General features: G+C 36.2%; 3 protein-coding genes and 1 pseudogene across 3 annotated transcripts; 3 read left to right on the forward strand and 1 right to left on the reverse strand.

The window, feature by feature from the left end:
* The first annotated feature begins 3,864 nt into the window (after window positions 1-3,864).
* LOC137712064 (uncharacterized) lies at window positions 3,865-5,087 on the forward strand (annotated as a pseudogene).
* Window positions 5,088-7,561: 2,474 nt separating this feature from the next.
* On the reverse strand, window positions 7,562-9,064 carry LOC137711868 (protein JINGUBANG-like). The gene has a single exon (XM_068451025.1). It carries the CDS (start codon window positions 9,018-9,020, stop codon window positions 7,806-7,808), a length of 1,215 nt encoding a protein of 404 aa, XP_068307126.1. The 5' UTR covers window positions 9,021-9,064; the 3' UTR covers window positions 7,562-7,805.
* A 6,433-nt stretch (window positions 9,065-15,497) lies between these two features.
* On the forward strand, window positions 15,498-20,667 carry LOC137713663 (alpha-N-acetylglucosaminidase-like). The gene is made up of 19 exons (XM_068452992.1): window positions 15,498-15,885; window positions 16,201-16,277; window positions 16,409-16,620; window positions 16,734-16,855; window positions 16,969-17,054; window positions 17,138-17,232; window positions 17,350-17,431; window positions 17,507-17,613; window positions 17,727-17,757; window positions 17,982-18,099; window positions 18,220-18,267; window positions 18,375-18,495; window positions 18,631-18,746; window positions 18,896-18,994; window positions 19,102-19,212; window positions 19,440-19,672; window positions 19,772-20,009; window positions 20,106-20,184; window positions 20,277-20,667. The coding sequence occupies exons 1-19, from the start codon at window positions 15,655-15,657 to the stop codon at window positions 20,561-20,563; spliced, it is 2,493 nt and encodes an 830-aa protein (XP_068309093.1). The 5' UTR covers window positions 15,498-15,654; the 3' UTR covers window positions 20,564-20,667.
* Window positions 20,668-23,003: 2,336 nt separating this feature from the next.
* LOC137713834 (uncharacterized) lies at window positions 23,004-23,920 on the forward strand. Its single transcript, XM_068453190.1, has one exon. It carries the CDS (start codon window positions 23,162-23,164, stop codon window positions 23,411-23,413), a length of 252 nt encoding a protein of 83 aa, XP_068309291.1. The 5' UTR covers window positions 23,004-23,161; the 3' UTR covers window positions 23,414-23,920.
* The last annotated feature ends 2,081 nt before the right edge of the window (window positions 23,921-26,001 follow it).

A 26,001-nucleotide genomic window follows, 5' to 3' on the forward strand; every position in this document is an offset into this window, starting at 1 on the left:
AGATCGAGGAATTATTATCATGAAGGCCTTTGGTGTGTGGTAGCTTTTTCAAGCCCCCCAGCTCCTGTTTTCTAAGAAAAGATTTTTGCATTTTCTATAAGGAAAAAGGAATCTCCTGCAACACTTGTTGGACCCCTCGGTTCCTACACCCCAATCAACTTCCACCAAACCGTACCTTCTAATTCTACTTGTCTAATATTTTACCTCAAAAAAATCTACATTTCTAATAGGTTAATGCTAGTATGTTTATCAACGTTTAATTAATAATTCAATTATCAACTTTTATGTTATTTAGTTTACAAAATTTAGTCTCTCTAGTATTACCTTTGTTAATATTGAGTTCAAAATTTTTTTCTTCGTCACATGGTAGTTAAGAAAACAGATGATTGAAGAATGCATGGTCACACACCTTTAAATATAACATTAAGGTTGAAGACGTGCTTAGCCATGAATTTTTGGTCACATGATTACTAAGAGAATGAGATTATACCTAATTAGTGTAGTTCTTCTAAAAATTTAATGTTAATAAAAGATACTAGTTAAAGAATCAAACTCTAAAAAGAAAGAATAAAAAATCATGAATTACCGCAATAACAATATTGGATTCCTAATAACAATTGAGTTCGTGAGTTTTTTTTTCCCTTCAGTGGTGTATTTTTAGTGTTTTTCACTATGAAAAAGGAATTGTAGGGGTTTTTTTAGTGAAGAACTAGAGTATACTATATTTTGCTCACCTCCATTAATATCATATATTGTCTTGTAATATTACATATATGCATAATAAAATTACACATTCTAATTAAATAACAATTCAACAGAAAAAGTATTGTACAAAAGAAAGTTAAACGAGTTGGTCCTAAATAGTGAGACTCCAAAATTAGAAAAGCTTAGGTGGTGTGTACATTGCAGCTTAAATTTTCAAGTTCTTTTCTTTTTACATGCTCTTTATTTTTTAAAGAAAAACTAACAAAAAGTTTTAAAAAGTTTGATTTTTAATAAAAAAACATTTTTTAAAGGTATAATGAAAAGTAACGGAATAGATATACAAGTAGTTTTTCGTTAAAAATGAACAATACTGAAAATGGTTGGTTAAACCTCTCATTTTTTAATGGTCTACAGTAAAAGGCTGTTTGTGACTGTATATAGAGAGTTGCTGAAACCCTGAAAGCTTTATCGGTTTTAGTTAAAGATGCAAACGGCAGGCCAACATATATAAACCAATATATATAAGAAACTAATTAAAAATGGCAGAGGAATCTAGAAATGATCAAGAATGACAGAGATAAAGAATCAAATAATATATTTACATGAGAGAGAGAGAGAGAGAGAGAGATCAGAGATGTGATACAAAATTGAGGGAGAACTTGTGAGGTTGTGACGATAAAATGCATGCTGTACTCCTGCAAAAGCAGTTTGTTAAATAGAAGTGGACAGAACTGTTTGCTAGTAATTCAATCTTCTTCCTTCAAAAACAAAAGTGGTCTTTTCTTATTTTTATAATTGCAAAGCTTGAAGCTTGAAGCAGGCTAGCTATACCTGAAGTGCCTGGAGAGAAAGGATAAGATTCCCAAATAAAGCATATTTATCATTTCAGTCGTCTCTATACCTGCAATGATCATCCTCAAAGTACTCAATTAACCATTCTTTTATTTTATGCTGTGTATAGTTTGTCTTGCAGGTGAAATGTGAAAAATCCCACATCTTGAATCCTGAAGAAAGAATGCAGGAATGTTCAATTCTAAATTCTGATTAAGCCCTAAACCCTGGATGTTAGGGAATGTGGAAGTCGAAAACATGACCATAGATGCATGGATGATATAATTGAAGTACAAGCTCATTGTTAATATCAGAGTGCTACATTGTACAAATATTTACAAAGTTATTTGCTAAAAAGAAAAAACATATATACTCTCTACTATCATATGATTCATTAGCATCAGGAATTGAACATGATTTTTCTTCACCATCCCAAATGATTCGTGCAGAATACGAGCTTAGTATTTGTCTCTAACCAAACATGGTTTGAATCACAAAAGAAAAAAGTTGCCTTGACAAAAAGAAAGTTGCAAGAAATTACCAAATAGTTAAACATGCAATGAGCCTGAAGAACATTATCCTTAATTCACAAATCAACTTGTATTAATTAACCACTCAAAGACTTTATGTTTTGACCCTGATAAAGTTCCCACTTAATTCAACCAGCCTTTTATTCCACTTTGTAATATAGTGCGACGGAAAAGAAAACCCTAGCTAGCCAAAAAAGTAGACATTCCCAGATATTCAAATCTTTTCAGCACCAAAACAAGGTCCAAAACCAAAGATCAAACGTTCACAGTATTTCGTGTCGAGCCAGTCTTTACCAGTGCTTGTTTCATGTCACAATCACTTTATGATATTCCATTACCATCCAAAGCATAACTTATTTTGTCATCCATTTTATTTGGATGAATTACGAAACCTAAATAAAACCGAATGTATACTTCATACGTTTATTCTCACATGATAAGAGAGACAAATATACAGAGTTATATCTAATTTCATGTAACTTATATAATATATATACTTGATTTAATGTAAATTTTAACTCAATATACACCCAATTTTATGAGATGATATAACCAACAAAAGAGTATATTGAGTTAAAATTTACATAAAATCGAGATATAACCAACAAAAGAATATACACCCAATACTAGATATAACTCTGTTTATTTGTCTGGAGTTCATGCAGTAGGCAATTAGGTTAGTTATTAACCAACAAAAGAAGAAAAAGAAAAAGGGGTTCGTGAGAGGCAGGAGCTGCTATGCCTCCAACAGGGAAAAAAGTGCTTGTTATTCCCTTGAAACCTGTTGATCTCTCAACTCTGGGTATCATCATTACATTGGAAAGTGGGTTGACACCGCCCTTGTTGCAAAAATAGTATAAACAATCGAACATTAGGCTGACAACAGAGCATGCACATTGCACACACTTTTGTTCTTGGTAGAAATTGTGTAGGGATGCCCAACAATTCATAAGATAAGTTTCTCAAAAGTATGAGATGCAATTTGAACTCGGTGTATTTGACCAAAAAAGAAGTTATAACTTGGTATTAGAGTGGGTTTAGTTAGACAATGGTATCGAATTTCTTTCGTTATTTCATTTTATCTATGTATTATAATTCCTCCTGATGCAATTCTCATTCATTATCGAAATGCTCTAATTAGACAGCCTTACTGAATATTTTTTGCTATTACATCCTGTTACTGTCATTTGATTTCATCCAACTCGACGCTGTCACCACTCATTAGAAAAATGCTCTAGTCATACTCATACAGTCCTACCGAACATCTTCTCCAATTCCATACTATCTTTACTCTTTATACTAGCATTTAACCTTTTAGGTGCAAGTAGAATATTGAGCAGTCAGGCCAACCGAACTGAGCCCACATAAGTTTTGCAGTCTCTTAGCTCAACAATCTTACTCGGGCCCTAATATTTGGGCCTAAATTATTTGATTTATGAAATAAAAAGTCGTTGAGGCCGAGACAGAGAGCGCGGGAAAGATGTTCGTTAGCCGTTGCGCAGTTCAATTCTCTTTGGGGACTTTCTTCAAACACCTTCCGGTATCAAATCCGGCGACGCTCTGTCCGTACAGATTCAGACCCAAAACCCTAACCGCCGCTACAATTCTTAGCTCCTCCTCTTACTTTGAGACTTTAGATTCCCGCCAAAAAGAGCAAGTCCATCTCCATGTCGACACTCTTCTCCAATGGAACCAGGTTTTCTCTCTCCTTACACTTATGCTCTGTTTGGTTGCTGAGAAAACTGTGGGAAAATCATGAAAAGATTACCAATTGATGAGATTTTTGAACTTGCAGAAAATGAATTTTACAGCTGTTAAGGAGGCGGTTGAGGTAATGGAGAGGCACATTGAGGACTCGCTTGCAATCATACCGTCTATTAGAAATTCTTATCTCTCTCACCGTAGCCCTTCGTCCGAAAACCTCCGCCTTGTAGATGTGGGGAGCGGTGCGGGTCTTCCGGGTTTGATCTTAGCCATTGCTTGCCCAGGTAAGTAACTACTTAGCAAAAGTTTCGATTTTTTTTGTTGCAGTTTTTCGGAAATTTGTATAATTTGTTCAGGTTTCGCTGGATAGGTAGGGAAGTGACACTGATGGAGTCTATGTACAAGAGATGCATTTTTTTGGAACAGGTTGTCAGTCACATTGGTTTGTCGAATGTTCAAGTGGTAAGAGGAAGAGCAGAGGTATTGTTTCGTGTTTTTCGTAGATATAATTTTGTTTCTAGAGATGTCAAATTAAGGATATGAAGTTTTGTTATAGGACAGAATTTGGGGCAGGCTCTTTGCCTCAGGGAAAAATTTGATGTAGCGGTAGTCAGAGCGGTTGCGGAAATGAGAGTTTTAGGTAGGAAAGAAAAATTCCTGTCTTGATTTCGTATGTGTATTTTGAGTTTCAACGCTATGTGCGAGTTGCTGATTCTTGTTACTTCGGTGGTCAGCTGAATACTGTCTTCCTCTGGTTTGCGTTGGCGGTTTATTTGTTGCTGCAAAGGGCCACGATCCTCAGGTATGTAATCGAAAAGTCTTATCACATTAACCATTCATTTCTGAAACCGTATCCAAAATGTCACTAAAAACTGAACTGGTTAACAATCTTGGGTTGTGGGAATTCTGTCTAGGGAGATTTATGACTTTAATTACTTCAGCAACATGACGAACAGCCCTTTGTTTTTTTTCTTTTTCCATTGTGCAGTTAAACTATTAGATATGAAATATTAAGCACTCTACATATTTGGCACATTTGAACAGGAGGAAGTTAGGAATGCAGAAAAAGCAATTCAGATTTTGGGTGCTTCCGTATGTGAAAACTTAACAAACCTATCATGTATAGGGGGGGGGGGGGGGGGGGAGAGAGAGAGAGAGAGAGAGCTGAAACATGTTTACTGATGTAACCTCTGTTTGTATCCAGTGGAATCGCACAGCCCGTATGGACAAAGAACTGTCATCGTGTGTTTGAAAACTTTTCCTGCACCAAGAAAGTATCCTCGCGATCCAGGTACTCCAGAGAAAATACCACTGTAAAATAATTCAGATGCCCCCATTTCAAATGTTATATATACTTGGCTTGGTGTTCCTTCCCCTTTCATCAGTTATTTATGTAACACCTTCTGCTTTGGAAATGAAATGCGACATTTTGCAAGTTTTTTTTTTATTATTTCTGGTCGAGATCGGCGTAAGCGTTTCTTCAAATAATTTCGTGTCTCATAAATCAAGAGAACTTTCATGATTTCCATTGTGAGCCTTTTACAGTTCTACATTCACACAGGGTTTATTTCAGTGAAATTTTTCTAGGGGAGAAAAAGAAGAAGAAGTTGATCGCATCTACGTAGTAACAAAGAAAAATTGAACTCAAGAGCTAGAGAATGAGATCTGAGCTGATGAAAAATAGGAAGTGAACAAATATTTAGGATAATCTCATAAGGTCAGATTTTAGTATCAATTTTTCAGTGCCATACTAATTGCTGCTTTTAAACCATTAAATTACTGCTGGCTGAGCCATTAGACACCTCATTTGGTGGCAAACTAACCTACACATTGGTTGAATTGTGCCCGAGGTGTTCTCTACCGGCCACTCACATCCGCAAGATCTCATTGCACCCCCACCTTTCTTTCGGTCAATCTGTACTTCATAGGGTATCTCTCTCTCTCTCTCTCTCTCTACAAGGACATTGGACGTCTATGTCAATTGTAATGGTCCAGAGACGTACTTTAGTGTTTGCTCCACCTTTAGCCAGCACCACCCACTCCTTTTGATCTGAAAGTTTGGGGACTGAAGTCACTTTTTGTAGCTCAAGAGAAATTATAAAATTTTGGGTACTTGAAATCTTGGCTAAGCATGAACGTAATCAGGATTAAGCTTAGGTTTTACTTTGTAAAGCATTGTGTGACGTAGATAACCTGTTTTGCTTTGCCTGTATAGTTGACACCTGCACACAAGATTATCCAAATTAGATCATCAGTTCTTCTTTTTATCCTTTAATGTGATACTTATCTTTGAAAAAAAGGAGGTAAATCTCATACCTGTCATTCTTCTCTTAGACCATCTCTAACCCTTAAGCCAAAATCTAAAATTTTTAGTTTAGAAAATTTAAGTTTTAGCCCAGAAACAACTTTTCTGCTCCAATGATTCTGGCCTAAATTTTTTAGCCCAAGATTATTAAGGAATAAATTTAGGCTAATTTTTTATTTTAAAGTAATTAAAAAAAAACAAATTATGTACATTATCATAATTTAATTTTATGAACATTTTAACTTAAAAATATTTAAATTATGATAAATATTGAAAAATCACAAAATTTGGGTGAATTTTGAGTTAAATAATTTTAGCCGTTGGATTTAAATTTGGGCCATTAAATCTTTTTTATTTGATTATATTCAATCTCAGCCGTTGGATTCAATAAATCCTGAAAGACATGCCCATGTGTGTGGGGTCCCGCTGGTGGTGCCCACACTATTTTCTGGGCTAAATCTTGGAAGGAATTTGACTTTTGTTTGGCTTTTAGCTTTTAGCCCACACATTTAGCATGAGTTGGGTTGGATTTGGGGAGAATAAAACCTAAAAAATAGCATTTAGTCCAAAATTGGGTTTGGTCTTAGGTCAACAACGTTATTTAAATGACAGCACTCAGCAAGCATTGGATTTGAGACAAAAAGAACAAAAGTGAATTAGGTCAGAATAATGGTGTGCTTTCTGTCCTGAGATTATAAAATTACCGTGTTACCTAACTTCCCATCCACTTGTAGTATGAAGTTAAGAACTAATGGTAGATCATAAGGATGTTAAACTTCCACGTACGAAATTTGTAATTACATACTAAAGTAAGTAGATTTCTAATTAATCAGCTTTGGATAAGTCCTACTTTGGCTACCTGCTCCTGTCAAAGAAGCTCCTTATTGTAGAAGATAGATTTAGAAGATAATCTTGCTTTAGTTGCCTAAATTAACCCAACTTAGAGGGAAAGGAAGGTGAGATTAACAAGTAATCTCTCTCTCTCTCTCTCTCTCTCTCTGTGTCTGTCTATATATATATATATATATATATATATATATATAGTCTATTATTAATGCATGTCAATTGCCAAGTTGCCAACCAATCCTGCTTTAAGCAGAGGAGTATATCTCTCTCAGGTGATGTCTTTCACATATGTCATCTACCGCTTTTAAAGTTTTTCCAGTTTTCAAATTAATTTATTTTGAATTTGAGATTTGGCCTCTTGATTTGGGATTCATGTCATATTTGGTCATTAGTCAATTATTGGCTCTAATGTATTTGGATTTTCCCATATTTTTCTAATTTGTCATTTGTGAGGTGGGTTTCCTATCTGTAACTCTCTGATAGCCAACAACTTAAACATTTAGATTTTTTTTATATTTTTGCCAGAGCATGCTGAAGAATGTGACTCCCACATGCATGTTGTGACAGAGAAAAATTCCACTCAATAATTTAGACTTTAGAGCACACAAAAAGGAAAGCTCAGAAATTTTTTGATCTCTTTTATTATATTACAGTTTATAGCCTCCAGAGCAAAGTAAGAGAAAGTACAAACACTGTCTCCTCCTCTCATTAACTAAACCAAATCACTAGCAAGCACAATACTCGATTTGGAATGCCACGGTGACGGTATCTCAATACAATCACATATTTTTCATGTGAAAAGTTTGTGATTGTCTTTAAGTACCGTCATTGTAATATTTCACGTGCATATAAGTTTTTCTCGTAGAAAATGGTAAATTAGGGTCCTACAGTTCACTAGGAATAAAGACCTGCCAGACTTTGATGTCACAGTCCAAACCACCACTGTAAATAACACAGGAGGAGTCAGATGAGCTGCAATGGTCATCAATTGTAGCAGTTAAACACTTCACTGGACCTTTATGCCCTTCCAGAACTGCTAAACATGAGTAACTTCTATTAACCCCTCTCCAAATTCTTATACTTTTATCTGCAGAGCCACTACACACCAAGTCTGCCACCACAGCCAAGCACAATATTGACTTGGTATGACCTCTAAGCGCACCCAGAACTTCCATATTCCCACCCCCATCTTTCTTCTCCCAAACCACAATGGACCTGTCACATGCACCAGAATACAACACACACCCATCACTGCTCAGAGCTAGTGCATTCACCCCAGAATTGTGCTTTTCAAGTGTAGCAACTAAAAAGAGCTTTTTCTCTCCAAAGTCCTTTTTCCAAACCTTAATTTTTTTGTCTGCTGACCCAGTGTAAACATGTCCATCATTTGATGATGTTACTGCATTTATAGCATCATCATGTGCATTTGTCACAGACTCCAAGCATTTGAAGTCTTTTGTGCTCCAAACCTTGAGTGTACGGTCCCACGAAACCGAGTAGAGCAGCAGCTCATCGCTCGACAAGGCCAGTGCAGACACTGCGTCCACATGATGCACCCATGTGCACTTCTTGTGCCTTCTTATTTGGACATGGTTCTTCGGCATCAGGAGCTTCGAGGCGCGGTCAACAAGCGTTGGCAGCGTAGCTAGCCGCGAGCACTTTTGAAAATCAGGCTCCTGGCTGTCGATTTTCCACACTCGGATTTTGTGGTCCTGATGAGCACTGAAGAGCTTGTAACCTGAAATGGCTAGGGACTTCACTGCACCCTTTCCTGCAGCCACCATGTTGTGATCATGCTGAGTAGGGGTTGCGTTGTCGAATTCCAGTAAAGTGTTGCACCTCCACGACCGGATTTCTCTGTCAGACGAGCCGGTGTAGATGAAGTTTCCGGCTAGGGTTAGAGAGGATATGTAGGAGTTGTGGCCCTGCAAGGTGGTGAGGCAGTGGTGGTAATTGTTTGATGGAAAGCTGTGTTGCCTGTGGGATTGTGAGGTGAGAGAAGGAACTGACTGGAGACTTGGCTCAGAAGAAGGGTAGGGAAACTCTGATTGGTCATAGAGATCATTGCCTGAGTACTGATAGGATGAGTTGCATTCCATTACTGATCATGTTACAGAGGGAGAGGGAGAGGGAGAGGGAGAAGAAAAAGAGTTATTATATAGGGAAGGAAACAATGTTGGAGCATTATTAGGAGGCCTATATAAAGCTACAAAATATAAACAAATAGATTCTATGTTGGCAAAATGTGATGCAGCAAATATGGGTATTGCTAAGGAGATTAAATTTGCAAACTAAATGATGTGTCGCTAATAGGAATGAACACGTTTATCAACGCTTAAGTAATAAAACAATTATCAACTTCCAAGTCTTTTAGTTTCCAACATTTAATTTATAAATTTAATTTCTCTAGTATTACTCAGCAAATATTATTGGCCCAGTTTATTAGGTGGGATATGGAGCCTAGGAATTACTTGTGATTTGGCATCCATCATGATTTTTATCAAATTATGCTGTACTTCTCTTACTCCAATGCAAGAGGACTTTTTCGTTGTGGCTATCACTCTACCGCATGATATTATTAGATCCTTCACGTTATGAAAAAATTTAGTTGTAACTTTGTATTCTAAACTCTATAATATATCAATTATATTGTTTACTTATGTTATAACATGTAAGTTAATAACTTCACGTAGAGGGTTTCAAAAAAAAAAAAAAAAATAACTTCACGTAGCAGTATAACACATATCACACCCCCGAAACACTACTGCCCAGACCAATAACACGACACCGCATGTTTTATGTTCTCTCGGTGTGCTGCATGATTAATTTGGTACACCATCACATTAGTGTTGCTATTTCATGCAGCGAGAGACAGAATCAGATGGTTCTGTACAAAGTTTGGACCTATGAAAAAACCGTGCAGGATTCGACTATTTTGGTCCCCATTTTGATTGCTCAGTTTTGTCTGTGTCACTGAGTCTGACCCTCCATATTTATATAACAATTTCTCCCTTTTGTGGTGGAGAAATTAAGTTCTACTCACCCAACCCTTTCCCTCCACCTACGCTAATATGGTTCGTGATTAACCCATGTTTAAGGTCTGATTGCCACCTGATTAATTATGATGCATGACCAAAAGATTAACCGAATTCTGAGGGCATTTGCAGGTGAGCAGAGCCATCCGCTTCCCGATCAGCAACAATGGTACAAGGTTTTCCATAACTGAGTGAGAAAATGCTTCTTGATTTGATTTTTTTTCAATACTCTAATCCAATGGTTTTGGATGTATGCTTAATTTGACCTCACCAATATGATGGACGAACAATATGGTATGAGGACTTGAACCTCCACTGTACAATCTACATGTCATTGGGGTGAGGTGAAATGAAGCACACATCCACAACCATCGTTCTCATTCTCTTAAGTAGTTCTTGGACTCGAGGACTCAGCCTCTATTGAGTTGTGAATCAATTTGATACTCTGCTTAATTACAAACTCAAAGTACAAGGCTCAAATGCTGTGATTTGTTTTCTTTTAAGTCGTTTTCCTAAAATATTGTGAAATTACCTGCAGAAGAGAAAAAAGACAGAAAGTCGATAGATTGGGTAGCTTGGCAGAGTAGTTACATGTGAGCTCAACATTGCCCTTGGGCATAATTGCTTGATGATCTCCTTCAATTGAAAGTTTTGTGTCTCACTGGTTCTTGCTAGCAATATGGGTTTTTTTTTTTTTTTTTTTTTTTTTTTTTTTTTTTTTTTCGGCATTCAACTCCCATTTTTTTCAATTGAAATTCTTTTCAGATCTCATTGTCTAGGGTTAAACAATCAGCAAATTCGAATCATTCAAATTCAATCCGACGATTCTTATTAACTCAATTTGTTAATCCACCTAACACAAATCAAAGGCTTGAAGATCTCTCTCTTGAACAGTTCAGATTACTGACCTTTAGATTTTGGACAGTGAGGTTCGGAGAGGATTTCAACTCCATTTCTATCCCTGCAGATGGAAAATCAAATGGACAGCGGGACCCACCACATGAATGGAACCTCTGGACCTATCAGAGAGTGATAAGTGTTTGAGCTCCCCTTGTATTAGACCCCATCGTTTTGTAGGTACAATTGTCCTCTCCTCATCTTTTTTGGCTAACAAATGATGGTCCTTTTTGGCGCATATAAAAATGTACTCTTTGACGGTGACTGGCCTCTGATCTGCAATGGAGCTTTGGGGAGGGGAGAGAGTCTGGAGGTAGAAGAAAAGAACTAATTAGGAGCACGAGAAGGATGTTTTGTGGGTGCTAATTGTGCTTTAGTGCAATATGGTAAGATCATTGGCTTATTATTTATGCACCTTTGATGGTAATTAATTGATGTGTTAATTCATATCTACTTTTTAATTGCACTTTAAAGCCCTATTTTAGAGAGAAAAAGAAAAGAAAAAAAAAAAAGCATTGTTCAACTGTTATTGTATTGTCAGTTGTCAATCGAACTGCAGTAATAAAGCTATTCTTTTTTTTTTTTTTTTTTTTTGAATTAAAACTCGAGTAACGGTGAGAGTCGGCCTATTGTTACAATTGATTGTTGTTGCACTGTAGGTGAGATGAAGATGAGAGTCGGCCTATTGTTACAATTGAGAGTCAGCCTATTGTTACAATTGTTGTCAGTTGTCAATCGGACTGCAGTAATAAAGCTATTCTTTTTTGTTTTTTTTTTTTTTGAATTAAAACTCGAGTAACAGTGAGAGTCGGCCTATTGTTACAATTGATTGTTGTTGCAGTGTAGGTGAGATGAAGATGAGAGTCGGCCTATTGTTACAATTGATTGTTGTTGCACTGTAGGTGAGGTGAAGATGAGAGTCGGCCTATTGTTACAATTGAGAGTCAGCCTATGGTTACAATTGATTATTGTTGCACTGTAGGTGAGATGTGTCTTTTTCCTTGTATAAATTGATTGTTTTATGTCACATCCCGGCCCGGGCCCCATCACATTCCGGCCTCGACTCCACCGTAGCACGATATTGTCTGCTTTGGGCCCTAACCACGCCCTTACGGTTTTGTTTCTGGGAACTCACGCAAGCAGAACTTCCTAGTAGGTCATCCATCCTGAGAATGCTCTCGCGCGAACTCGCTTAACTTCGGAGTTTCAATGAAACCGGTGAGCTCCCAAAAAGCCTCGTGCTATATGGAGATGAAAATATACATATAAGACTTACATGATTCACTCCCCTGGACGATGTGAGATGTCACATTTTAAGTGTTTTCCACGAGTATTATTAGTTATCAATCCGACTATACATTTGGTTGAAGCTCAATAAACAATGAAGATGAGAGTCGAACTTTCGCGTAAATATGGATGCCACTTGTTGATTCTTGTCTTACAGTTGATCAATTTTCTTCAATGCATTAGAAAATTTTATGAATGGTTTGAAAATCGTCCGAAGAGTAGTTGGCATGCCTTTAAATTCAAATTTGTGCATTTGAAAAGAAACGAACCTAGTGGCATTGCTGAGCTAAGAACTACGATGTATGAACACGGTAGTATTTTCTCGTATTTATGTGTCGTGTCATGTTGTATCATCGTGTCGTGTCGTATTTTCTTGTGGTCATACAACAATTCTTCTTGTTAATTTAACGTATTCTTGTATTGTATCGTGTCATATCTCCGTATCCGTATCCGTGTCCGGCTAAGAATAGTGTCTCTCTCTCGGTAGTGGCTCTTGTTATCCACGATTGGTTGATGATATCTTCCATTTGGGACACACTTCCTTTTGTTAATCTAGTCATTGCTTGGGGAATTAGTAGTTAGAGACTCAATGCAAACTTATTTTGTAAGTGACTTCTAATCCTAACTGCCACATCCTTCAACTTCTATATATATGGGGTCCTAGGCTAGGCAAGCACTAGTCCCACTTCCATGTTGTGTTCCATGCACATACTCCTCTCATTTTTAGTTGTTGGACATTAAGAACCAAGATTAAGAGGCGGTCTGCATGAGGTGAAAAATAACGTGCATAAATTATGAAAAATAGTGTGCATAAATCATTCTGGTTAAGTTTATAAATTAAAAAAAGTAAAAAATATACGGGAGAAATTGCACTTTAACGACCGTAGATCAACTTTTTGAGAGCGTCAACAATAACTTTTGGGAAGATTATGTATAATGAAGCCTTTTTCTTTTGATCTCAATTATGAAACCATGTTAAAACCTCTTAATTCCATTTCTAGTCATTCATTCAAGCACCCTTTTCTCCTACTAGCCTAATTATACCAACCTGCAGCTTTTGGTGGGACGGAAAGAGGGGACCTCAAGGATTGAAATCTATTATTTTACATATATTTGTATATGTACATAGACGGATCAGTGACATCGTTTTTTTTTATACACTTTTTGACACATATTTTTGTAAGGTCATTTTGTAATGTATTTTAATAATTTGAACCGTCTATCTTATAGGTCTTCCTTAAAAAATCATGTCAACCAAAAATCACCGAAATCTGAAATCGCATAACCGTTGGATTAAGGATTTAGGGTTCTTTGTAGAACGTAATCGTCCGTTTTCATCATTACAAGTGAATATCTTAGTGCTTTCAGATTTGTTTAATTTTTTATAAGAATGATTTATGAATAACGTTCTAAAATATAGACGTTCAGATTATTAAAATACATTACAGAATAAAAAATTATGTAAAAAATATGATGCTACAGATCATCACCATATACATACACATGTATAGTGATGAAAGCAACATCAAAGTGGAATATATATTCATATTCAAATTTAGAGAAACAAAAGCCTATATACTCACCTCTTCTGGTTTGATCTACTTTCCATTGCATACATCATGGTGATTGATGAATAATAATAATTAATGGCAATGGCACTAAAATGTTATGACCACAATCATGTGTCTGTTAGAAATCCAACTAACTATACTCTCTCTCTCTCTCTCTCTCTCTCTCTCTCTCTACATCCACATTTGTCTTTTGGTCCCATCTCCCATGCATATGCAGATGACGACAATGAGCTATTCCCTCACCCACCATTACTTACCATTCACCATTCACCATTCGCATGCTTGGTTCTACTTTCTTTTTCTTTCTTGATATCTCAATAATAAGGAAAATGATTTTCACACTCTTATCTTTTTCACTTGCATTTTTTCTCTTTATTTTCATTACTTGATTCATTATTGATTTATTCATTTATGTAGATGTAATGAATCTTTGAGCTAGTTTTTTGGGTGATTCATCCCTTATGTTACCTAAAAAAAAAACCCTTCTCAAATAAAACCCAATAAGCTAACTGTCATGTCACAGAGTGCCCTAGCGGTTGTGAATAAATTTCAAGTCATATTCTACACTTCATATAATGAGTTCGATTCATGGCGATGGTGAATCACATGATGATAGTCTGGAAAAGGTTGAATACCTCTGTGAGTCTTCCTAACTCTTGAAAAAGTGAACTGTTATGGTGAAGCCATTAACTAATCTCCTTTTCAAGAATAAAAATTAAAACCCAATAAGTTGCACCAAAAACAAAATAATACCCTATAAGAGTTGGTTCATGTTTACTTTTCCCTCCTCGGGTTTAGGACCCATGGAAGTCAATGCTAGGTTTAGCCCAAGGAATACATAGTAAGGGCCCAACAAACCTAATAAGGCCCAAGCCTTACATAATCATTTTAGCACCGCAACAATCTAGAGTCGGACCTCTACCAAAGAAGAGTAATGATTTTCACACTTTCAGTTTCTTTTATTGCGCTCTTTTACTTATTTATTTTGTATCAATTAATTTTACTTTGAAGTACTCAATCCGAAGGCTAGAAGAAAAAATTTGCAGAAAGAAAATAAGAAGTGCAGAAATCATTTTCTAAAGAAAAAATATTTTGAAACTCAAACAATTCCATGACCCTTTTTGGCAATTTAAAAGGAAAAATAATCATCTAAATTCTTCTTACTTTGAAATTATTTATAGGCATGTTTGGGATTGATTTGAAAAAACCAAAAATACTACTAAGTAAAACCACTTCTACATGAACACTTGTAATTAAGTGTTTTTCCCTCTAATTTTTAAGTGTGTTTTTTTTTTAAAGGGATCAATTGGTGGCTTCGCTACAGTCCTCCTCCCGGGAATTAGAAAGACTCAGATAGGCATTTTAGTCTCCATTTGGTCATCATCGTGTGGTTCACCAGCATCAAGAATCAAACACATGACGTATCATGTGAAAATGTGATTAGTGAGAAGAGACCCTCAATGAATGGAAATTTTTTTCATTGTGACGGGACACGGGTAATACATCACGTGTTTCTATGTAAGTGGTAAGAGATATTATTTTTTAAGTTATTAACTTTTTAATACACATATCTCATTATTTGTATAGTGACACGTGATGTACCATCTCGTATTTCAGTCACATTGAGAAACTTTTAACATTAATCTTGCATGATTTTATTCTTTTTAATTTTATTACAAAATACAAAATTACTAAAGGAGAATCCTATAAATAAAAAACAAAATCCAATCAAACAAGAAAGAAGGTAAAAAAAAAAAAAAAAAAAAATCCTTCCCGCGCCCTCTCACCAACCGGCCCGGCCGGCCTTCACTTTTGTCTCGTAGTCGTCATCATCCTCCAAGATTCTCCACTTCTTCTCCTCCTCCTCCATTAATTAATCGCTAATCACCATTTCCATTAGCTTAATTAACACGCTTCCTCCTCACTCTCACTCTAATCCTCCAATGGCCTCCAAATTTCCCACCTTTTCGCCGGCCTTCACAATCCTCCTTACTATCCTCTTCCTCGACTTGGCTTACTCGTCCACCGTCGGTGTCCGACACATTTCGCGCCTTCTCGAAATCCAGGACCGCGAGAAGGCGCCGCCGTACGTTCAAGTCGCTGCCGCTCGCGGAGTCCTCCGCCGCCTCCTCCCCTCTCACTCTTCCAGCTTCGACTTCCAAATCGTCTCCAAGGTATCTCAAAATTCTCCTTTTTTTCTAGTTGTAACTTGAAAAGTTCTTTTTTTTTTTTCTTTCAAATTTAGGAAAGGTACAGCCTTTTTGTCAATGAATTTTATTTTATTTTTATAAATATCTGTCGCTGAAATATTGTTAATTATGCTTCTAATTCCATTTGGAATGTCACCTGACGGTTTCCGAATCCAATCACACAACTTTCCTGCGTAACAATGCGTCATTGACTTGTGATACCACCAACTTGGACTCCCATGTGTGGGGAAGTTCTTGGATTTCACTCTTATGAAAAATTGTGGTTTATTTAATTTGCAGGAGCAATGTGGGGGTGCATCTTGCTTTATGATCAAGAACAATCCTTCTTTTCGCAGACGCGGGGATCCTCGAATTCTGTATGTTGGCATTGTCTCTCCTTCTCAATAAAATTTAACCTTGAATCAAACCCATTGACAGATATAATTTAATAGTTGAAGTTGCCGATGTATATTTTCATTTGACTTTTGAAATTCCATACTTTAACTAGAATTTCTGGGGTCACTGGAGTGGAGATTTTGGCTGGTCTGCACTGGTACTTGAAGAATTTGTGTAATTCACATATATCTTGGGATAAAACTGGTGGTGCGCAACTATTTTCAGTCCCGAAATCAGGGTTGCTCACCCCGGTGCAAGATGCCGGCATTTTGGTCCAGAGACCTGTTCCTTGGAACTACTACCAGAATGCTGTTACTTCCAGCTGTAAGCCTCTACTTTGACATTTTTTTACGTATTCGCGATTTCAAAGTTCAAACCTTGGAACTTTTCTTTCAATAAATTGGAAGTGATCTTTTCTTTTATCTGATTTCTTGAAGATACATTCGCCTGGTGGGATTGGGAAAGATGGGAGAAGGAGATTGACTGGATGGCCCTTCAAGGGATCAATTTGCCACTAGCATTTACAGGGCAAGAGGCTATTTGGCAGAAAGTTTTCCAGGTGATTTTTTTTCTCGCCTTTGTTTTTTCATCCCTGTTTTCGTCTTGTAAAAAATAACGAACAAATCAATGGTTTTTTCATTTCTCACCAATGTCTTGTTTATACTCTAGCAGAAATTTAATATGAGCAAATCAGACCTGGATGAATTTTTTGGAGGCCCCGCTTTCCTTGCTTGGTCTCGTATGGGAAATTTGCATGGGTGAGCTTTCTTAGACTGCAAAAATTTCCGACTTTGTTACAATGTAGCCTTTTTCCTTGATGATATAAAATGTTTTTTCGCAGATGGGGCGGACCTCTACCTCAAAGTTGGTTGGATCAACAGCTGATTCTGCAGAAAAAGATTCTGGTCAGAATGTATGAACTTGGAATGACTCCAGGTGCTGATTATCACAAGACATATAGCCTCGAGTACTTCCTAAATTTAGTACTTTAAGTTCTTTGAAAGGGAAGAAAAAGGACATTAACACGCATGATGTTTTCATTCCTGCTTTTAGTCCTTCCAGCCTTTTCCGGAAATGTTCCTGCAGCGCTCAAAACTACATATCCATCGGCAAAGATAACACGCTTAGGAAATTGGTAAGTACTGCTACGTTCCACTTTTATAATCTAACTCTTAAATACCTGACCTGTGTTTTTCGACTTTTGTTTCAGGTTTTCTGTTAAGAGTGATCCTAGATGGACCTGCACTTACCTTCTTGATGCAACTGATCCGTTGTTTGTTGAAATTGGGAGAGCATTCATTGATCAACAAGTAAAAGGTTGGTAATCTGGATCTTGTGCCTCCCCACTTTATATTTGTGGATATAATATTTGTGTCAAACACTAATTCCGTTCTAATTTCTTCTCATTGGTCGATTACCTATTTGTTCAGAGTACGGCAGGACTAGTCACATATACAACTGGTATAAGGGTTCCTCCACTTACGTTCTTCAAAAGCTCATTCTTCCATTCTTTTATAATCATTGACATCTGCTAGATAACATTTATTAAACTGGTCATTAAATTCTCTCAAATACATGTAAAATTAACCAGTTTGTTTCGCTCTTTTTGTCTCCCAAATAATTGCCTGAGCTTTACTTAAACTCCAAAGATTATGTTAACATTGTTTATGATTGAACCTGTGCAGTGATACTTTTGATGAGAATACTCCACCTGACGATGCTCCGGAGTACATATCTTCGTTAGGTGCAGCAATTTTTAGGGGTATGCAAAGTGGAGACAAGGACGGTGTCTGGTTAATGCAGGTAAAAGGAATTATCTCCAAGCCATATGTTTTATGAGAATATGGTTAGTTACGATGAGTCCTCGATGCAATTATGTACAGATCTGTTGACTTTTTGTTTGGTATGCTAATGAGTTTCCAGGGGTGGTTATTTTCATACGATCCATTCTGGAGGCCTCCGCAAATGAAGGTTAGATTTATAATTTATTTTCTCCAACCGTAAGCCATTTTAATTTCGTATCTTTCTTGCTCCCTTTTTTCTCGGCTTTGGTTGACAGTGAAATGTGCTTATTTCAGGCACTTTTACACTCTGTTCCCGCGGGGAAGCTGGTAGTACTTGATCTGTTTGCTGAAGTGAAACCTATATGGAGTACTACGGAGCAGTTTTATGGTGTTCCTTACATCTGGAAAGTCATATGTCTAAAGCTTGACAATTATGTCCATCTTGAAGTTTAAGCTCCTATAAGTCCTTTATTGTATACTGCAGAAGGACATTTTAAGTTCATCTATGCTCCTTCTTCTTCTCTGAAGATTCTTATTTGATTTGTCGGAGTTCTGTATTACAGGTGTATGCTGCACAATTTTGCAGGAAATGTTGAGATGTACGGAGTTTTGGATGCAATAGCATCTGGACCAATCCATGCTCGTATAAGTGAAAACTCAACAATGGTATCCACCCATAAAAAGTTCGCTTAGTCATGATATTATAAGTTGTTTAGTAATCTTTGATTAGGCTTTGCATAAACACATGTTAAATGCCTTCATTTAACTACATTGTATCTTCATATGATTAATCTTATCGATTACTTTTTCTGAAGGTTGGTGTCGGAATGTCAATGGAAGGTATAGAACAGAATCCTGTTGTTTATGATCTTATGTCTGAGATGGCTTTTCAACACAACAAAGTTGATGCTAAGGTAAGCTTAAGTTGCTTCCTAATCCCGTTGAACGTTAGGATACCTGTGACTTGTAACTGGTGATTAGGATATAAAACCGAAAAATCATTCACTCATTCCGATTTCAGGCCTGGATTGATCAATATTCTGCCAGACGTTATGGCCGTTCAACTCCTTCAATACAAGATGCCTGGAATATACTATATCATACCATCTATAACTGCACTGATGGTGCCTATGTAAGTTCCCGGCTTAAATTCTTTTAGTATCTTCATCTGTAGGATAATTTCTCGCTAGATTTTACCTCGAAAAACATTTTTATCTTTTCAATTTTTGCAAGATTGCATTGGCTCAATCTTGTTCTCACACAACTTTTCAATTGGATTCCATAAATCATGGTTCCTCTTTTTAGTTCAAATTTTTGTTAGTGCATGGATGCCATAACTCGTAGTTCCTACTAAAACAGGACAAAAACAGGGATGTGATTGTGGCATTTCCCGACGTTGATCCATCCTTAATATCAACATTGTCAGAAGGTCTTCATCAAAATGAGAAACCAGTAGCAGGAAGTGCAGTCCTCAAGGAAGTAACTGATTCGTTCGATCGACCTCATTTATGGTATTCAACTTCTGAAGTAATACATGCATTAGAACTCTTTATTGCAAGTGGAGATGAGCTCTCAGAAAGTAGTGCTTACAGGTTAGCCCCTTTGAGTATGAAAAACCTCACGCGCATTAGCTTTTTCGCACTTAAACTTTTCGTATTAGTTCTATTTGACATTTTAACTGTACTGCTCAGGTATGATCTTGTTGATCTGTCAAGACAAGCCTTATCTAAATATGCAAACCAGCTCTTTCTAAAGGTCATAGAGGCCTATCACTCAAATGATGTCCTCGGAGTGGCACACGACAGCAAGAAGTTTTTAGACCTAGTTGAAGACATGGACGCACTCTTAGCCTGCCACGATGGATTTCTCCTAGGACCCTGGTTGGAAAGTGCGAAGAAACTCGCACAGGACGAAGAACAGGAAAAACAGGTTCGAATCCCCATTGAATTACGTTCCCTAAATAAACTTATGCTAGCAAGGAAAACAAGATTTTGTTTTTTCATCTGATGTGATCCGAAAATGCAGTTTGAGTGGAATGCTAGAACTCAGATAACAATGTGGTTCGACAACACGGAGGAGGAAGCAAGTCTGCTTCGCGACTACGGTATGACAAGTGATGTGGTAACATTGAACCGTCTGCGATCTGCATCCATATACATTGCTGTAAACATCTGTCTTTTCGATTTTTTCGTGCAGGAAACAAGTACTGGAGCGGGCTTCTACGCGATTATTATGGCCCTCGGGCAGCTATATATTTCAAGTATTTAACGAAAAGCTTGGAGGAGGGCGGCGAGTTTGGATTGAAGGATTGGAGGAGGGAGTGGATAAAGCTGACGAATAATTGGCAAAACAGCAGGAAGACGTTTCCTGTGAAAAGTACTGGAAACGCCATCAACATATCCCGCTGGCTGTTTGATAAGTACTTATTAGGAAGTGCTTCTGACATACAACCACTTAATGAAGCTGCTTATCCGAGATTGTAATTATAATGTGTTTGAATAATATGGATATGAAGACTTTGTGTGATGGACTGCTGTTTTCTTCAGTAATTAAACTGATGAGAGTGGCAATGCATCCCATTTCCGTCCATGCTGTTTCGGGTTCAAAACTTTCACCTCTCATGAGCTATAGTAATAGTTTCAAACCATTACCATGCCCTTAATAATTATAATTTAAAAAAAAATTGATAAGTTTGGCATAATTCATAGACATTTACAACAAAACCCTATTTTTATGTTTCTTTTTTTATTCATTTTTAAAATAAGTTATTTGTTGCCACTTAGTACTACGATTTACTAATATTCCTCTTCGTTTGTTCAAAAACAAAAAAAAAGTTATTTGTTTACCACATCATTACGGGTCTTACCAAAAAAAAAAAAAAAAATTAGTAACTTGTCTATGTGGCTACACATAAAATCAAGATGCCTTGTATTTATTTATTATTCAAATATATTCATGATCTCACATATACAACTTTCTTTATCATTTAAGTTTATCATTTTGATGTGTACACAAAAATTGTTTGACTAGTGCTTCTTTTGGTTGAGTATATATATTTTACACGATATGATGCTAGAGGGATCATTTGTTTAAATCATACTTTGTAAATACGTGACTATCAGTTGATGGTCAGATGCATTTGATAAAGGACGAATCTGTGACACCATTTTTTTTACATAACTTTTGACACACGTTTTGTAGGATCGACTTCATAATTTTATTTAATGATCTAACCCGTCTATTACATCATTCATAAATTATCATTGCAAAAACCTAGACAGATAAAACTATTAAGACATTCATTTATAAGTAAGAAAATGAATAAATATAGTTCTATAAAAAAATCCTAAACTCTTAATCCATCAGTCATATGATTTTAGATTTTGATAATTTTTTATAAACATAATCTTTAAGAAAGACTTAAAAAAAATAAACGTTTAAATATATTATAAAATGATACATTAAAGAATAAACAACCATCAACCGCAACAATCAATATTTTTTATATTTGAATCTTGACATCCTTATCAAAACTTAGATCATGTATCGTGTCATTTGATGGGAACTCTAGCTTTGACTTGGAAATATATACCACGGAATATATTGAAATTTGGATCGGGATCAGTGAAGCTTTGAGGTTACAAGCTTGACGTAGAAGAAAGCCGCCAAGAAATTTCGACTCTATTGGGCAGATCCCAACCGGATTTTTTGCGGATCCTTTTGACGAGGATCTTAAAGATTCGTAAATCATATCCGTTTATCGTATATCGTATGATCAGTATTTATCAAATATTATTTGTGTTTAATTTTAAATAAAAATATTTAAAATAATTTCTGATCGTACGATATACAATGAACAAACACAATTTACAAATCTTTAAAATTCTCACAAAAAGAATCCAACGAGATTCCAATTCGGGCAGGTCCTTTTATTATCAGTTTTTATCAAAGTCTGTGGCCCTGACGGTGTGAGAGTTTATGGGTCAAAAGTCTTTGTTCTGGATTGTTCCAGAAGGCTTTTGAGAAATACACGGTTAAGTTTACTTACAAAATTGCCCTTATTAGTTGAATAATCAGTAATTCATAAACCTATAGTTAGGAGGAGCTAGTTGACCAAAAATTCGGCCGGAGAAAATTGTAAATTTCCTAGAAGAAGATGAATCACGGAAGCAGTATTGAATAAATCAAATCAAAACAAAAATAACATTAAATAATTAGCATGTGAAAAATAAAAAGTATGTATTTATCAGATAAAATCGTTCTTTCTTTACTTTACAATAAGTAAGTCAATTAGTACACAACATTCATTTTTAAAAAGTGAATAACGGATTTTACTGACGAGTGTTAAAGCGTTGCGCTTTGCCTTTAGGTTTTTAACCTCTAAAATCTTTTAAATCCAAACTCAAATATAGTGTGTTAAGCAAACTTGTTTGTAGGAACATTAACGAATTAGAGAATTCTTTCTATTTTTACTCACATAGTGATTAATATAGATACTTCCTCTTTAGAGACTCGTCCACTAAAAATTTCTCATGCACTACACTTAGTACTGGTTTGGTACTGGAGTGCTTTTATAAAAAGTGGGTATAAAAAAAAAAACTGAGTTAAAAAATGTGTTTGGCTTATTCTCACAGCACATCAGAATCAGTTTTTTTTCAAAGCATAACAATACCAAACCAGAATATCATCCGAATTTAAAACAATTAATTATCAATATTCCATTCACTCTTCAAGGAAATTAAAATTGGAAAAGGAGATAAGGGTATTCTTGTCATGAAAAATGAAAAAGGGGAAGAGTGAAATGTTCAAATACACATCAGTCATACGCGTCCCAATACATTGTATGTATTATTTTTCCATTTAAGTCCCCAGCACGCGTCCGAATTTAATATTTGGTCCAACTCCTATCGATTCTATACTCCTATAAAATCATACGTTAAACCCCTCCTCCCATATCACGTTTCTACTTCTCGCCAGAAATTTTGAATTACCCCCAAAATCCCAACCCGATTTTCTCACCGTCCCCAATCGATCGAGTTCTTCCGCCGATTAATTCCAGCTTCAATTCCTCGAGAGCGATCATGAACGGAGGCAAAGCGAATCACGAGAGCTCGTGGGCCGATCAGTGGGATTACAACAACTCCTCTTACCCCGTCGAAGCCAAGGGCGGCAGCGACGGCGGAACCGCAGCAAAGTACAAGCAGAAGGTCGGGGAAGGCCTTGTGAAGACCAAGGCGGTGGCTTCGACCGGCGCTAAGAAGGTCAAGGAAGGCGCCTCCGCTGGATTCCACTGGATCAAAGAAAAGTACCAGAAGGCTACCCAGAAGCGTTGATTTTGAATTTTCTTGTTAATTTCTTGATACAGAGTTTTAATTTCTTGGGTTTTTAAATATGATTTGAGCTTCTAGTTTCGTTGTAGGGTGATTTGTTGTTGGTAATTCGTTTGTACAGACAAACTTGTATGATCTTTTGTTTATGTTTTGATGATAAATGCATAAATCTAGCGTACAAGGCTACCAGAAATATACATATTTATCCAATTATTATCATTTTTAAATATTATTCCATTTACTTTATTTCTATTGATCCGGGTGAAGCAAATTTCTTGGTTATCATCGTTGACAAATTTTTAGGTGTATTTGGAATACTTGGCACGTGGTTTTTACAACCTATTAATTTTAATGAAATAATAAAATTACTAAACAATGTTTCGGGTTCATTGAATTTTTTTTCTGTGATTGTTACTAATTCACTTATGAATTATAATTTAAGTTTATATTTGAGAGTATTATTATAATATTGGAGCTGAGAATAGAAGATCAGAATCGGGTCCAAGCCAGTTTTACTGGGTCGGTTCTAACCCGCCTAAATGGAGAAATTCTACCGTTCGAACGATTGAGCCATGTCTTTGCTCAGGTATACAGATGGAGACACAGACAGCTCCTATATTTAACTGACAGGCCATCTCTCTCTCTATTTTTTCAATATGAAAAGAGGGGGCCGGTGGCATTGAGAAAATATAGAGAGAGATGGCTTATATTTAGATGGGGAGAGGGGACCACATGGATACACATAGAGATGGCCAATATTAAACTGACAGGGGAGAGGGGACCACTTGTAACACTTGTGAATGCATTTCTTCTTGTGATTTTTATTATTTATTTATGCATAAATCTCAAAGTTTGATTAGAACGAATGAATTACTCATTCCAAAATGTCATGTATTTTCAGAATAATCATATAATAGCCACTTTTTAGAACTATTGTTCGAATATTTTATTGACGTATAATCTCATAAGGGGGCATTTGTTTGCTCTGGGATTAGACTAAACTGGACTAGCTGTTGGTCCAATACCCTGTTTGTTTCGTGCTGAGATTAACATTAATAAGACTAAAGGGGACTCGCATAGACAAAACCCTTCGCTAAGAGGTCTTAGTAAGACCCCCCAATAACCATGGGACTGCTAAGACCTCTCTCTGCTACTGCTTGTGTTGCTAGCTTTCTGTCCTCGCTCCGAAATCACACCACCAGACTTGAAGCCCTTCTGCGTACGTAGTATAACGCTACAAGTCATCTGCTTCTCTGCAACTCTGGCCACCTATACCCAGATCTGAAACCCACCACACCCACCGCCTAATTCTCAACATCCAACCACCAAAATTTGAAAAGAAAAAAAAAATCAATTTGATAACAACAGCAAAATCAATAGAAAAATTCTTATTTTCCAAGAATTTCTGAGAAAATCAGAGGAGGGGCGAGAAATAGAGTGGTTGTGAAATCCATGGCACTGCAGAGAGGAGCCTCTGCATGATTTCAATTTTCCATGGGATTTGAAATTGGGAAATCAGAATCTGTGGTGCCATAAATAATTTAGAGCAATCACAACAATAAAGAAAAGAAAAGGGGAAAAAAAAAGAGAGAACAAAAGGGGAGTGATGAATGATGCTGTTTTGAGGGAGGAGAGTGGATAGGAAAAGAAAAAGACGAAGAGAGGGAGAGGGTCGGAACAAAATTAGGAAGAAAAAGGAAGATTAAAGGAAAAAAAAATTAGGAATGGAGATGAGAGGTTTCTAGAATAAAAAAAAAAAAAGAAATAGACAGTGGAACTAATAAAATATTACTAAATATGTATTAAATGATATAAAATATTAATACAATATGAATGAATAAAAATATAATATTAGAATCTGTTGTTATTCTGTTGTTTAGTCCGACAGTGTATCAAACATTTCACTAAGTCAATCCAGTTTAGTCTAGTTTAAGCCAATCCAACTTAGTCCCTAAAGCTAGTCCAGTCCGAGATAATCCGGTACAACAAACGCACCCTAAATGTTTGCAGCAAGATATGAATGATGAATGTTGGTCATATTCATTGCACGTGATGAAATCAATGAAAGATTATACCATAATTGACCCATAGACATAGGGGTGGGCATAAAAACCGAATCGAATCGTGACAAACAAAAACCGTAAAAAACCGCGTTGACCAAAAAAGTCAAAGCCGGATCGAACAACTTTTAATATAAATTATTGTTTTATTATTATTTTTATATAAATAAGACATTTTTCCAAGAAGACCATGTGCATAAGCCCAATATTTTTCTTCACTTCTCTCCCCACCCTTTGTTGTTTTATCGCTTTTCTCCCCCTACATTATTTTTCTCCATTATTTTCCAGTATATTATGCATTATGTATTTTAGTTTTAGTTTAAGATCTACACTTTGGCCTTGATATGAGCATTTCTATCTTTTGATTTATATTTATATGCACACTTTCTATTTTCCGGTTACAAATCTTGTAAATCTAGTAGTGGAAACTCAAATTTACTTGAATTTATGGTTGTAATATGTGTTTGGTATTAGAAGTAGAAAATTAGAAAAAACATATGTATAATTTTGGTTAGAACCATAAACCGGCAT

The sequence above is a fragment of the Pyrus communis genome, chromosome 13 (genome assembly GCF_963583255.1).
Source record: "Pyrus communis chromosome 13, drPyrComm1.1, whole genome shotgun sequence".
In the NCBI taxonomy this organism is placed as follows: Eukaryota; Viridiplantae; Streptophyta; class Magnoliopsida; order Rosales; family Rosaceae; genus Pyrus; species Pyrus communis.